General features: G+C 44.7%; 2 protein-coding genes across 6 annotated transcripts in view; both read right to left on the bottom strand.

Annotated features, from left to right (window-relative positions):
* The window catches only part of eral1 (Era-like 12S mitochondrial rRNA chaperone 1), a 682,619-nt gene that overhangs the window by 70,044 nt on the left and 597,485 nt on the right, over positions 1 to 15,090 (bottom strand). The gene's annotated exons all lie outside the window — the stretch shown is intronic.
* bcas3 (BCAS3 microtubule associated cell migration factor) overlaps positions 1 to 15,090 on the bottom strand; it is a 915,564-nt gene that overhangs the window by 599,423 nt on the left and 301,051 nt on the right. For all 5 annotated transcript variants that reach the window (XR_013499066.1, XM_078224612.1, XM_078224615.1 and 2 more), the window contains exon 14: positions 8,432 to 8,565. Coding sequence is in view for 4 of the 5 variants with exons in the window: in XM_078224612.1 (XP_078080738.1) it covers positions 8,432 to 8,565 (134 nt within the window). In the remaining variant the exon portion in view is untranslated. The remainder of the gene's footprint in view (positions 1 to 8,431; positions 8,566 to 15,090) is intronic.

The raw sequence follows: 15,090 nt of genomic DNA, 5'->3' as shown, positions 1-15,090 counted from the left end.
ATTGAATTTGGGTCTCTGGCGCCGTGAGGCAGTCGTACTAACCACTGTGCCACCGTGCCGCCCCAATATTGGTGACCATGAAAGTATCATCGGTTGTTGTAAAAACCCGTCTGTTTCACTTCGGGAAGGAAATCTGCCGTTCTTACCTGGTCTGGCCTACGTGTGACTCCAGATCCTCAACAATGTGGTTGACTCTTAACTTCCCTCTGAACTGGCCCAGCAAGCCACCAAGTTCAAGGGCAACTGGGGATGGGTAACAAATGCTGGCCTTGTCAGCAAAACCCACATTGCATAAAAGAATAAAGTTTCAAAAATCTACCTTGTTTAATCTTTAAAGTTCCAATTGCCTGAATAGACAGAGTGTTCTAGGTTTCTAATGTTGTTTGTGTGAAATAAGTGATTCCTGATTTAGCTTCTAAATAAGCTTGCTCTAGTTTTAAGATTGTGTACTCATGTACCTGATTCCCACAACAGCAAATAATTTCCCCATATCTACCAAATAAAATCCTTTAAACATTTTACGCATCTTGATCAGGTCACTCCACAATCCTCGACACTTGAGGGAATCCAAGCCAAGTTTATGCAAACTGTCATCATCATTTAATCCTTCATGTCCTGGTCCTTCCGAAGCCTTCTCAAGATTTGGTGCCCAGGATTGAATGCAATACACCAGAAGGCTCTATATGACTGAAGGGTAACCTTTGATTTGAGCCCCCTTGAGATAAAGGTCAAATGCATCAGCTTTGTAATTACCCTGTGAAATACCAGCATGCAAATGTTTAAAGTGCGTGAACAAAATTCCTTCCACTGCGGTTCTGATGGGGAACTTTGTTTTAAACTAATAACTCCGCTAGGATAGCAGAATAAACAATGTCATACAAATATCAACATGTTTGTTTGTTCATGCACAGTGATTTCACAGCACTTGTCCGTCCTGCAATTACCTGGCTGAGGCACCAGGCAAAGCAATAAAAACAATATAAAAATGATTTTTAAAACCATCGATTCATCACTTCAATGAAATTACTGTTGGTGTTTGACACAAAAAACCACAAAAACTGTTTACACGATGACTACTTCTTTATTAGGAACATTTTGCTTCCCTAATCTCCCTAACTCTGAGTATGTTTGTACTGCCATTACTATTCTTGAGGTTAGTATAAACTGTCAGAGCCCAGCAGCTATAGAATTGGATGCAATCAGACACTGATAATAGTGTTTATATAACTTGGGCTGGAATCAAATTTGCACAGCAAGGAAGGAGCACCGTGCTCCTGGCTATTAAATTTAAAATGTTTTGACAGAGTGTTTTTTCAAAACATCTTAAAAACACGTTTGTATATGTTTATGAAGTGCCAGCGGCTCAGCATTGTTTAAACCGATGTGGACAATACACTGGTGTTACTTCATTAAGTGTCAAACACAATGGCAGTGCAATTCTGCCTTCTCCAAGAATTTTGTAGAATTTCTGTCTGGAATAAAGGATGACAAGTCAGGCTAATAAGGAAAACTACAATAAGAATGAAGAATAAATTTAACTATTCAACCAGGTCTTTTTTCAAATTCATTTTACAGGATGTGGGCACCGCTGACCAGACCGGCATTTATTGCCCACCCCGAGTTGCCGTTAAGAAAGTGGTGGTGAGCTGCCTTCTTGAACCACTACAGTCGCTGAGGTGTAGGTACACCTACAGTGCTGTTAGGGAGGGAATTCCAGGATTTTGACCCAACGCCAGTGAAGGAATGCTGATGTATTTCCATTAGGATGGTGAGTAAATTGGAAGGGAACCTCCAGGTGGTGGTGTTCCCAGGTATCTGCTGCTCTTGTCCTTCTTGATGATGGCGGTCATGGGTTTGGTAGGTGCTACCTAAGCAACCTTGGTGAGTTCCATTGCATTCTTGTAGATGGTGTACACGACTGCCACTGTTCATCGATGATGGAGGGATTGAAAGTACATGGAAAGGGTACCCATCAAGCGGATGCTTTGCCCTAGATGGTGTCAAGTATCTTGAAATTGTTGGAGCTGCACTCATCCAAGCAGATGGAGAGTATTCCATCACACATCACACTCCTGACTTGTGCTTTGTAGAGGGTGTTCAGGCTTGGGGGGGTGGGGGCAGGGAGGGGGGCGGTGGGGTGTCAGGAAGTGGCTTACTTGCTGTGGAATCCCCAGCCTCTGATCTGCTCTTGTAGCCACAGTATTTATATGGCAGGTCCAGTTCAGTTTCTGGTCAATGGTAACCCTCAGGATGTTGATAGTGGGGGATTCGGCGATGGTAATACCATTGAATGTGAAGGGGTGATGGTTAGATCATCTCTTGTTGGAGATGACCATTGTCTGGCACTTGTGAGGTGTGAAAGTTACTTGTCACTTGTCAGCCCAAGTCTGGATATTGTCCAGAACTCATTGCATTTGCGCATGGACTACTTCAGTATCTGAGGAATCACAAATGGTGCTGAACATTGTGCAGTCATCAGCGAACATCCCCATTCTGATCTAATGATGGAAGGAAGGCATTGACGAAGCAGCTGAAGATGGTTGGGTCTAGGACACTCCTCTGAGGAACTCCTGCAGCGATGTCTTGGGACTGAGATGATTGACCTCCAACCACCACAACCATCATCCTTTGTGCCAGGGATGACTCCAAATAGCAGAAGGATTTTCCCCTGATTTCCATTGACTCCAGTTTCAGTAGGGATCCTTGATGCCACACTCAGTTAAAAGATGCCTTGATGTAAAGGTGCCTTGATGTCCAGGGCAGTCACAAGGTAGGAAGATATTTATGGATGAGGAGCAGCATTCAGCTCACATTAGTTCACACATTCAGAAAGAACCCTCCCCTCCCACTCCCATCACAATGTAGCATTCAATTGTTGTTAAATGATTCCAGGAGTTTGCCTGCACTATTTTATCGAGAAGGTTTATTCCACACTTTGGTCACTCTGTGTGAACAACCAGTTCATGATAGTAGATCTAAAAATTACCTTTTACTAGTTTAAACCCATGATCCTTGGTTCTACTTCTATATTCTAACTGAAGTAACATTAACTTTAGACTCTTAAAATTCTTATCTTGATATGAGCAATAACTCAGTGGTAGCATTATCATCTCTGAGTTGAAGGGCTTGGGTTCAAATCCCACTCCAGCAATTTGAGTTATAGTCCAGGCTGATATTTCAGTGCAGTACTGAGGCAGTGCTGCACTGCTGGGAGATGCATCTTTTTGAAAAGACACTCAATAAGGCCCACATTTCTAAAGGGGACATTTATTCCTCAAGCAAGATTGCTAAAACAGATTGTTACCTGTCACCTTTCAGCCCAAGCCTGGATATTGTCCAGATCTTGCTGCATTTGCACATGAACTGCTTCAGTATCTGAGGAGTTGCGAATGGTGCTGAACATTGTGCCATCCTCAGCAAACATCCTCACTTCTGATCTTATGATGGAAGGAAGACATTGAGGAAGCAGCTGAAGATGACTTGGGCAGTAGCATAAAATATCAGACCAGCTGTGCATTATACCCAGCACCTATAATCAGTTCCATGTCTTGTGCACTGGAACTAAATATCAGGCACTGCAGTATAACAGACAGCTGATCTAATATTACTCATCTTCATGCCACTGCCCAAGGCAAATTTCTATCCCTTTATTATCGTTGCTATTTGCATGACCCTGTTAAGCAAAACTGTCTGCCACATTTACCGGGGTGGGGGAGTGGTGGGGATTGGGGGCGGATGTAAAATGGGGCAGGTGTCCAGCCAAGCACCTCCCCCTCACACTCCCCCTCGCACTCCCCCCAATATGTGGGTGGGTGACAAAATTGGCAGTCTTCCCGCAATGTTTAAATAAATAATCAAGGGTCAATTGATAAAAGCAAAATACTGCGGAAGCTGGAATCTGAAACAAAAACAGAAAATGCTGGAAAATCTCAGCAGGTCTGACAGCCTCTGTGGAGAGAGAATGGAGTAAGAGTAAGAGTAAAACTCTTACTGTGTTCACCCCAGTCTAACGCCGGCATCTCCACATCGAGAGAGAATAGAGCCAATGTTTCGAGTCTGGATGACCCTTTGTCAGAGCTGAGAGCGAAGAAAATCAGCGAAGATTTATATTATGAAGGTGACGGTGGGGAGGGTGGAATGGGATAAAGGGAATGTAAATGAGGATAGAGAAGACTGAGAAGGTGCTAAAAGTGTCCATTAAGTGATCAGAATGCGTGAATGGCAGAACAGAGGTACAGATGGTTAAAGGACTGTCTGAGGAATGTGGCAGTTGTCCTGAAGGGAGGGGTGGGGGTGGTGGGTGGTGGGGGGGGGGGTGCAAGAAGAAGAACTAGAACTAAAATGTAATCAAATAAATGAAAATGGAGTGAAGGTGGAGGAGAGAGTTCATGCTCTGAAGTTGTTGAACTCAATGTTCAGTACAGAATGTTGTAAGGTGACCAATTGGAAGATAAGGTGCTGTTCCTCCAGTTTGCATTGAGGTTCACTGGAACACTGCAAAAGGCCAAGGACGGACATGTGGACAGGAGAGCAGGGTGATGTGTTGAAGTGGCAAGGGACAGGTCTGGGTACTGCTTGCAGACGGACCGAAGGTGTTCAGCAAAGCGGTCATCCAGTCTGCGTTTGGTCTCTCCGATGTAGAGTAGTCCTCATTGGGAGCAGCGAATGCAATAGACCAGATTGAAGGAGGTTCATGTGAAGCGCTGCTTCACCTGAAAGGGATGTTTAGGACCTGGGACGGTGAGCAAGGAGGAGGTAAAGGGCAGGTGTTGCACCTTCTACGATTGCATGGGAAGGTGCCGTGGGCAGGGGGTGCGGTGTTGCGTGTGATGGAGGAGTGGACTAGGGTGTCCTGGAGAGAATGGTCCCTGCGGAACGCTGACGAGGGTGAGGGGAAGACATGTTGAGTAGTGACATTATGCTGGAGTTGGCGGAAATGGCAGAGGATGATCCTTTGAATGCGGAGACTGGTGAGGGAAAAGTGAGGACAAGGAGGACCCTGTCTTAGTTCTGGGAGGGAGAGGAGTGGGGTGAGAGCAGTGGCCTGAGGGATGGGTTGGATGCGGTTGAGGGCCCTGTCAACCACAGTGGGAGGAAAACCATGATTGAGGAAGAAGGAAGACATATTGGCAGTGCTATTTTGGAAAGTGGCATCATCAGAACAGATGCGGCAGAGGTGAAGGAACTGAGAGAATGGGATGGAGTCCTTACGGGATGTGGGGTGTGAAGAGCTGTAGTCAAGGTAGCTGTGGGAGTTGGTGGGCTTGTATTGGATACTAGTGGACAGTTTATCACCAAAAATGGAGACAGAGAAGTCAAGGAAGGGAAGAGAAGTGTCAGATATGGACCATGTGAAGGCGATAGAGGGATGGAAATTGGAAGCAAAATCGATAAATTTTTCCAGGTCCAAACAAGAGCATGAAGTGGCACCGAAATAGTCATTGATGGAGCGATAAAGGAGTTGTGGGAGGAGGCCGGAGAAGGACTGGACAGGGAATGCTCCACATAACCCATAAAGAGACAGGCATCAAAAGAGAAAATTTTGGAAAATCTCAGCAGGTCTGGCAGCATCTGTAAGGAGAGAAAAGAGCTGACGTTTCGAGTCCAGGTGACCCTTTGTCAAAGAGACAGGCATAACTGGGACCCATGCGGGTTCCCATAGCCACACCTATTATTTGGAGGACGTGAGACGAGTTAAAGGAGAAACTGTTGAGTGAGAGAACCAGTTCAGGCAGATGGAGGAGAGTGGTGGTGGATGGAGATTGTTCAAACCTCTGTTCGAGGAAGAAGTGAAGAGTTTTGAAGCCATCCTGGTGCGGAATGGAGGTGTAGAGGGATTGGACATCCATGGTGAAGAGGAGGCATTTGGGCCGGGGAACTGAAAGTCGTTGATATGGCGTAGGGCATCGGAGGAATCGTGGAAGTAGGTGGGAAGGGACTGGGCAAGAGGGGAGAGAATGGAGTCAAGATGGGAGGAAATGAGTTCAGTGGGCAGGAACACGCTGACACAGGGAGGTCTTGCTGCAACTATACAAGGCACTGGTGAGGCACAAGTGGAGTACTGTGTGCAGTTTTGATCCCCTTATTTGCGAAAGGATATATTGGCCTTGGAGGGAGTGCAGACAAGGTTCACCAGGTTGATACCGGAGATGAGGGGTGTAGCTTATGAGGAGAGATTGAACAGATTGGGTCTGTACTCGTTGGAGTTTAGAAGGCTGAGAGGTGATCTTATAGAGACATATAAGATAATGAAGGGGCTGGATAGGGTAGAGGTAGAGAGATTCTTTCCACTTAGAAGGGAAACCAGAACTAGAGGGCACAGCCTCAAAATAATTGGGGGCCGGTTCAGAACAGAGTTGAGGGGGAACTTCTTCTCTCAGAGGGTAGTGAATCTCTGGAATTCTCTGCCCATTGAAGTGGTGGAGGCTACCTCGTTGCATATGTTTAAATCACGGGTAGATAGATTTCTGATCGCTAAGGGAATTAAGGGATATGGGGAGCAGGCGGGTAAGTGGAACTGATTCTCTTCAGATCAGCCATGATCTTGTTGAATGGTGGGGCAGGCTCGAGGGGCTAGATGGCCTACTCCTGCTCCTATTTCTTATGTTCTTATATTCTTATGACATGATGGGTCTACCGGGGCAGTCCTGTTTGTGGATTTTGGGAAGCAGGTAGAAGCAGGCTGTCTGGGGTTGGGAAACTATGAGGTTGGAGGTTGTGGGGGGAAGGTCTCCAGAGGAGATGAGGTCATTGACAGTCCTGGAAACAGTGGCTTGATGTTCGATGGTCGGGTCGTGGTCCAGGGGGAGGTAGGAAGGAGCATCCGAGAGTTGGCGCTCAGCCTTTGTGAGATAGAGGTCCATACCCCAGACAACGACAGCACTGCCCTTGTCGGCGGGTTTGATGACAAGGTCAGGGTTGGACCCGAGAGAGTGAAGTGCAGCAAGTTCAGAAGGAGACAAGTTAGAGTGGTTGAGAGGAGCGTAGAAATTGAGATGGCCGATGTCACGCCGACAGTTCTCGATGAAAGGATCAAGAATAGGTAAGAGGCCAGAGGGAGGGGTCCAGATGGAGGGGGGATGCTGGAGGTGAGTGAAAGGACCTGCTGAACAGGGGGAGGACTCCTGCCCAAAGAAGTGAGCATGGAGACAAAGGCGGCGGAAGAAGAGTTCAGCATCATGTCAAGCCTGAAAACAGTGACTACATATTCAGAAATACTTCATTGGATGTAAAGTGCTTTGGGATGTCCTGCGGTTGTGAAAGGTGCTTTATAAATGCAAGTCTTTCTTTTTATTGACAGCTTAGTGGTTCTAAAGAAACCTAATCTGCCAGTACATTTTTCCTTAATCACAATTGTTCATGCAGATACAAAGGTCAGTTTATAACAGCAGTTTGAAAGTTAGAACAAGCAGAGTCAAGCAGCCACAAAGATAAAGCTGGGTCCCTGCCGTCAGCAGGCCAGTTTTATCACTCAGATTATTTGTTCTGCTCAGAGATAAACATGGGTTTCAGGCCTTTCAATGTTTATCCAATTGATCAAAGAAGGAGTGGGTCCGGGATGTAAACCTGGCTGCGAGTCAGTGACAATATGGACTGTCTGTGCCCTCTAATACCTGAAGGCTGCCACTGCAGAGAATCTGCCCCATTTCTAGAAATGGGTATGAGGGCTAAATAGTGAAAATGGGATAAAGCTGCCCACACAAGTTAAAACTGTATGCGTTACATAGAATCTCACAAGTGTGACGAGGGTGTTTGGGAGACATTGATAAGTTGTTCAGACTTCAATGTTGTAGCTGCTCATGTCAACTTAATCACTCAGTATAATGAATGCACTCCAACCTACACCATACCTGATATGTAACCCACTCCTTTCCAGCCATCACAGGTTTTCAAACTGAGAGCTGATGGAGCTGACTTCCAAGATGGCATTGACTTTCTGTCCATCAATGAATGGGAACAATTGATGCTTCTAAGTAGCAGCTTAAGTATTCTTTATTGTTTTTCTCTGCATTTATCTCTAAGCGCTTATAAAATTTCAACTCCCAATGCATAGGTTTGAAAACCATTGTTCTGTATGAAATCTGATGTCAGGCATTCCCTCAAACAAATTATTTTCCAGCCTATCTTTAAAACAGAGATGAGGAGGAATTTCTTCAGCCAGAGAGTGGCGAATCTGTGGAACTCTTTGCCGCAGAAGGCTGTGGAGGCCAGGTCACTGAGTGTCTTTAAGACAGAGATAGATAGGCTCTGGATTAATAAGGGGATCCGGGGTTATGGGGAGAAGGCAGGAGAATGGGAATGAGAAAAAAATCAGCCATGATTGAATGGCGCAGCAGACTCGATGGGCCAAGTGGCCTAATTCTGCTCCTATGTCTTCTGGTCTTATGGCCTGCCCAGTACCTATTGTCCAACATCGAAATGCACACCATACCTTAGCCTCCGTCTCTCCACGATGTAAAGTGTAAAGGTGATGCACAGCACTCTGTGAAGATGAACACGGATGTGTCAGGATTCGAAATACGTGGAAGTCATGGCCTTGTGTGTCAGTGGTGACCAGCAGCATCCCTGAAATAAACATCAATAACATCAGTTAATAAATCTAACCACTGACACACAGAGGATTAGATCAGTTCAACATCGAGTGCACATTTTAACCATAAGTTTTATACTGAGTTAAGTTGGTGCATTCGATAGGGTTGTACAAAAACAAAGAAGCTAAAAAGAAAGGCTACATACAGTGACACCAGTATTCCTGACCAGAATGGAAAAGACTGGGGAATCTCCTAGAAATCACAATCAGAGTGATCACTGCGCTAGCAGTGTCTGTTACTGATCTGATGCACAGAATTTGTGTTATGCAACTAGCATCCATTCTGCAACTTGCTGGAGACTTTCAGGAGATTGCTGTAAGTTTTGGTCTTACATTCTGTTTGCTGCAGTTTGCAGAGGCTCTGAAAGTGATTTTCAGCAGCCCATTCAGGCATTAAAGATCCACCAAAGTGGCCAACATTGGATTGTGAGCAGAAACACTGGTTCAGCCTGTTCATTGGCTCCAAGGCAGATGGTGAAGTACAAAAAAGTTTTAAAAGCTAAAATTAAAAGTTTATTTATTAGTCACAAGTAAGGTTTACATTAACACTGCAATGAAGTTACTGTGAAATTCCCCTGGTGGCCACACTTCGGCGCCTGTTCGAGTCAATGCACTTAACCAGCACGTCTTTCAGACTGTGGGAGGAAACCGGAGCACCCGGAGGAAACCCACGCAGACATAGGGAGAATGTGCAAACTCCACACAGATGATGACCCAAGCTGGGAATTGAACCCAGGTCACTGGCGCTGTGAGGCAGCAGTGCTAACCACTGTGCCACCGTGCTGCCCCAAGACACAGATATTTTCCTTGATAGTTGGTTCATTCGCAGATGCAGCATTACAGATCTCTGCCTCCCAAATACTAAAACCCAGTGCCCCAGCAACCACCCTTCATGTGTATTCTCAAAGCTTAGTTAAACAGTTCTCACTACCTGGTTATATATAGCAACATAATCAACCAACCATGAACAGATTTCTCTTTTGTTTGAACAAAAATGCTTTATAACCTATGCAAAGGAAAAAAATGTTTTCCCTATTTCTTACACTCTTCATAACAGAAGATGGTCCTTCTTCTGGGAGCTCCAACAATTTCTTGGAGCAAGTTTTTCTCTTTCTAAAACAGTCCGATAATCCCTGCATATAAATAATTTTCTAAGCCTGACAAAGTATCACAATACAGTGGAAACTCAGCAGCAAACTCTCAGTTTAAGGCAGGTTTTCCCTTACCTTGCTGAATAAACAGGAACTCCATATTAATTCCATTTGAATGTCTGTGAGAATATGATTTACGTACAATGCCTGTTATTGGTTTGGAGATGCCTGATCCTCTGAGGTTGAGAGAGGCCAAAAGTTCCATCAGGCTTCTTGAAACTGTTCAGCTCAGGTCATAAAAACTAAAAGGTGAACGTGATTCCCCAGGTCTAACACAGAGGGACAACCAAATCAGCTCACACACTAGAAAGTGTTGAGTTACCGATCTGACACACAGGGACTGACTTTGATTTCCAGCTCACTCCACAGGAGGGTGACCTTCTTTGAACCTCTTGCTTTGAAGCCTCAAACTAACCTGTCTGAGGTAGAAAGGCAGAGTGTTATTCCAAAATTAGCCCAATTTCTGCTGCAAATTTATCACATCTCCAAATGAACCCCAGTCCTCACTTCAACTACCTAAAGCAAAGAAATGTTCTTCCAGTCCTGATTTAGTCTGACAGTTCATTATTTCTGTGTAGACCAGAGAAAAGGGGCGTTCTTGCTTTCGCTGGCGCAAATCTGCTTTTACAACAAAAACGAAACCACATAAGAAACCTGCGGAACTAATCAGAATTAGGGGCACCACTAAATAATGATGTAATAATGAGGTTGCCAAGTCCAAACTTGGTCAGGGAAGGATGTGATCTGGAATTATGTTTTATTCTTCAGTGCATTAACAATATCTCATCATAAGCTAATGGCAGAAATGGACTTCTAAAGAATAAATAACAAAGAACAAAGAAAATTACAGCACAGGAACAGGCCCTTCGGCCCTCCAAGCCTGCACCGACCATGCTGCCCAACTGAACTAAAACCCCCGACCCTTCCGGGGACCATATCCCTCTATTCCCATCCTATTCATGTATTTGTCAAGACGCCCCTTAAAAGTCACTATCGTATCTGCTTCCACTATCTCCCCCGGCAGCGAGTTCCAGGCACCCACCACCCTCTGTCTAAAAGTCTTGCCTCGTACATCTCCTTTAAACCTTGCCCCTCGCACCTTAAACCTATGCCCCCTAGTAATTGACTCTTCCATCCTGGGAAAAAGCTTCCATTGTGCAATCTGTTCTATAAGCACTTCGAGACTAGTCTAGCCAAGTGCCATTGCTACTATCCAATAGTGACAACCTCTGATAATAGGAGAATATAGTGACACTATTTTTCAGAAAAGATTTCAATTTATGACATATTTTCTTACATTTTCAGGATATCACAAAGTATCTCCAGAAATGTAACACTCCATCATTCCTGCAATGACATGACAGCCTAGGTTATGTGCTAAAATATGGGAATGGGCTGAAGCCCACAACCTACCTTTAAAAATATGCAAAATCAGAGAAGACTGAAAGGTGTTTGGATAGAATTCTTTAAAATTATGAAGGGATTTGATGGAGTGTTGGACAAGTTGACAACTAGGGATCATACCTATAAAACAAGATATTCATTAAAATTCTAATCTGGAAATCATAAGGTTTTTTTTACCCTGAGAGTGGTGGAAATGTGAAATTTGCGACCACATAGAGTGCTTGACGTAAATACCATAGACACATGTAAGGCAAGGTTCGATAAGTGAATTTGCTAGGTGCAAAACTGAACAGAGAAGTTTGTAAGAAATAGAATCCCTACAGTACAGAAGGAGGCCATTCGACCCATCGAGTCTGTACCAACCACAATCCCACCCAGGCCCTATTCCCGTAACCCCACACATTTACCCTGCTAATTCCCCCTGACACTAGGGTCAATTTAGCATGGCCAATCCACCCAATCCGCACATCCTTGGATCGTGGGAGGAAACCCATGTAGACACGGGGAGAACGCGCAAACTCCACGCAGACAGTGACTCGAGGCCAGAATTGAACTTGGGTTCCTGGCGCTGAGAGGCAGCAGTGCCAACCACTGTGCCACTCAGAATGCCAAACAAGACCAAACAGGGCCACAGGGGTAAAGTGGGCCAGATTCAGTGTTCGGGAAATCTACTGTAATCCAATCCATAAAATACAAGCCATAAAATTGACCGGGCTCTTTTGCATTACCAGAAAGAAAAGTTCACAGTTCCCACCTACACACATCCTTCTCGAACTTTGCTAACAGGAGCTGTGTACCATTGACACGCAGCTAGGAGGAGGAGGTATTAGGAAACCTGTCAGGAGAAAGTACCAGAAAATGACTCTACATGCGGCATGTCGTTAGCTCAACATTGTGAGAGTCTATGCTTGGGGGGATCTGAAGTATCTACCCTCCAGTTCTGTTAATCTGGCCCACAGGTTTGAATTTTGTGGAGGTGAGATTTGAATTGACTCATTGTCCCATTCATGGAGAAATCCTAATGGAAAATACTCAGAGGAATTCTCTCCAGTGTCCTGGACAACATTTATTGCTCAACCAACAAACAACTCAAAGAAATGATCTTGTCCTTATCACATTGCTGTTTGTGGGAGCTTGCTGCACGCAAACTAACCTCTTCATTTGCTTCGTTACAACAGTTCACTCCACTTCAAAAGTACCTCATTGGCTGTAAAGCCCACTGGAATGTCCCAAGGTTGAGAAAGGTGCTATATAAATGCAAATTCCTTCTAAGGGAATATTCATTTAAATGTTGCATGTGCAGGTGGTGCATTTACCTGCAGTATGGGTGACACGGTGGTACAGTGGTTAGCACTACTGCCTCACAGCGCCAGGGACTGGGGTTTGATTCTCGGCTCGGGTCACTGTCTGTGTGGAGTTTGCATGTTCTCCCTGTGTCTGTGTGGGCTTCCTCCGGGTGCTCCAGTTTCCTCCCACAGTTCAAAACACATGCTGGTTAGGCGGATTGGCCATGCTAAATTCTCCCTCAGTGTCCCCGAACAGGCGCCAGAGTGTGGTGACTAGGGGATTTTCACAGTAACTTAATTGCAGTGTTAATGTAAACCTACTTGTGACTAATAAATAAACTTTAAAGACTGCTGCCCTTGTCCTTGTAGAAGATAGAAGTGTGTGTTTGGAAGATGCTCTCGGGGGAACCTTGGCAAGTTGCTGCTGTGCATTGTGTACATGATGCACAGTGCTGCCACTGTGGTGGAGGGAGTCCTAGATTCTGTCTTTCCATCCTGAGGTTTATGTGTCGTTTCGTATTTCTTGACTTAAGAACATGTAACATCTGTTGCTCTGCAGTACGTTTTAAAGCATTCTATAATACTCTGTTCACCTTTTGCTAACTGCGTTCTGGAAGTTGGCAAAGGGTGCCCCAGGAGAGAGTCAATATTTACACAATCCCCAGGGGGCTACCAATATTTGCAGGGGGTCTCCAGGAATGTGTCAATATTTGCAGAGAGCCCGAAGAGTGTGTCAGTTTTTACAGGGGAATCCTGGGATTGTCATGAATGCTCTCATTGTTGCATTTCAGTCTACGTGTCCAAGCTAATGAAGCCATGGAAACAAGTTATGATCTGTTCATTGTTTCCCTTTAAAATATTGCACTTTGTTTGGGGATGTTCAAGCCCTTTTGAAGTGAGTTCTAAAGCTAGCGATTTTTTCTGGAATCCACGGCCTTTACAGTGCTGCTAACACAACACACGTGCTATCAATGAAGGGCTGTTTATAATCATCCTTTCTTTGCAAATCTGTAGCACCAAGGGTGCGGCTGGTGCAAGTCTGATTAGTAATGGTTGCTTTGTTGTTCAGCTTATCTAATATAAAAAGCGGGGGGAGTCACACCAGAAGAAAAGGCCCGCAGATTGCTATCTTTTGTAAAAACAGCTAATTGGTTTCAATCACTGGAAACGTGTTTTGACTGAAAGAGCAATAGCTTACTTCACTCCAATTTACCGTTTCCCCTTTTTCACACCAATTACTTAAAGCGAAAAAAAAACTGCTTTGAGGAAAAGGGGAGGGAAGTAAGTAATGCTGAGATCATCCGTGTAAAAAGGGGACGAGGTGGTATAGAATTAGAAAGTGCTATTTATGCTGTAGTAAGAGTCTGTAAACACCAAGCCAGACACTGGACGGGCCAAAAACTAACCCACGCCCCAACAAGGTGCCAAGCCACAAAAAGCATTTGCGTCACGAGGGAACAGACGGAAGAGAAGGGTTTCTAATTATAGGCTCTGGAAGCGGAAACACAGAGTGATTGGAAGTTTAAGCGTTGTGGTATGTTTATCTGGGTGTTTCCTCTCTAGCCTGGGTTTGATAGATGAGGGCTGGCCTACAGGGTGGGATGGAAATGCTGGTGGCACAAAGTGTTCCCCCAGAAGCTAGCGATGACTGGAGTGTCTCGCTCAGGCTTTTGTGGCCTTGCACTAACATGTAATTTTGAACTAAAATGACTGGGTAGCAGGAAACTTGAAAGGAACTTTTATTTATGTTACTGGCCACACAGGCTGGATTCTTGAGAGTACAGTGAAAAACTGTTAGCCACATTATATCAATGAAATGTAATTTCAGACATCATGAGAGTGTTATGTGATTTAAGATTTCATTATGATAGGCTACACATTTGATGTACATTTTAAGTGAGTTCAGCTGTTTGCTTTAAAATCATTTTTAAAGCCTTCACATTACTCCTGTTGATCATTCCACTCTGTCCCAGACAGTCACAATAATATCATTAATTTGAGCGCAACTCCACATTTTACTGTCATTCAGTAGCTGAGGGCAGAGGTTCCAGTTTCAATCCCTGATGCGCGCTGAGTGAGCGGAGACAGGGTTAAAATATGTGATTATTTGCCTCAGTGCCCTGGGCCATGGAGAGGAAACCCAGCAAGGGTTCCTGCTCCCGATTGCTACCCCATGATCAAAGCTAAGCGAGGCTAGAATTGAGCTCGCCTGTGATTTGCCTTGCAGTTGAACAGTCTGTAAATAGTCACATAAAGAATGGATACTTGGATGAGGTCCCAGAGAATCACTGGTTTGGATGGAACCATACCCCAAGCAAGTAAATCAATAGTCTAAGGAGAGGGCTTGCAGACGAGAGATTAGTACTAAAAATAAAGCTGGTTGGATATTTTATTTGTAAGGACACCTCTCAGCACGTTGCTACTACAACACAGAAACTGCAAACTTCCACAGTCGCACCATTTACAGTTTATGTTGCTGAGCCACAATATAGCCTTAGCTGTTTGGTGCCGGTCACACACTGCAGTCTGAATTCCCAAGCAAATTGATTTGGATTCAGCATTTGCGCATCTGCAGGGATTCCTGCAAATTATGTATAGCTTTTAAAATAGCACAGGGAGATAGGAAGAACAATGAGGAGAATTGTTATTCCAATGCAAA

Source organism: Mustelus asterias, chromosome 12 (assembly GCF_964213995.1).
Source record: "Mustelus asterias chromosome 12, sMusAst1.hap1.1, whole genome shotgun sequence".
NCBI lineage: Eukaryota > Metazoa > Chordata > Chondrichthyes > Carcharhiniformes > Triakidae > Mustelus > Mustelus asterias.
This window is presented reverse-complemented; position numbering and strand designations above follow the sequence as displayed.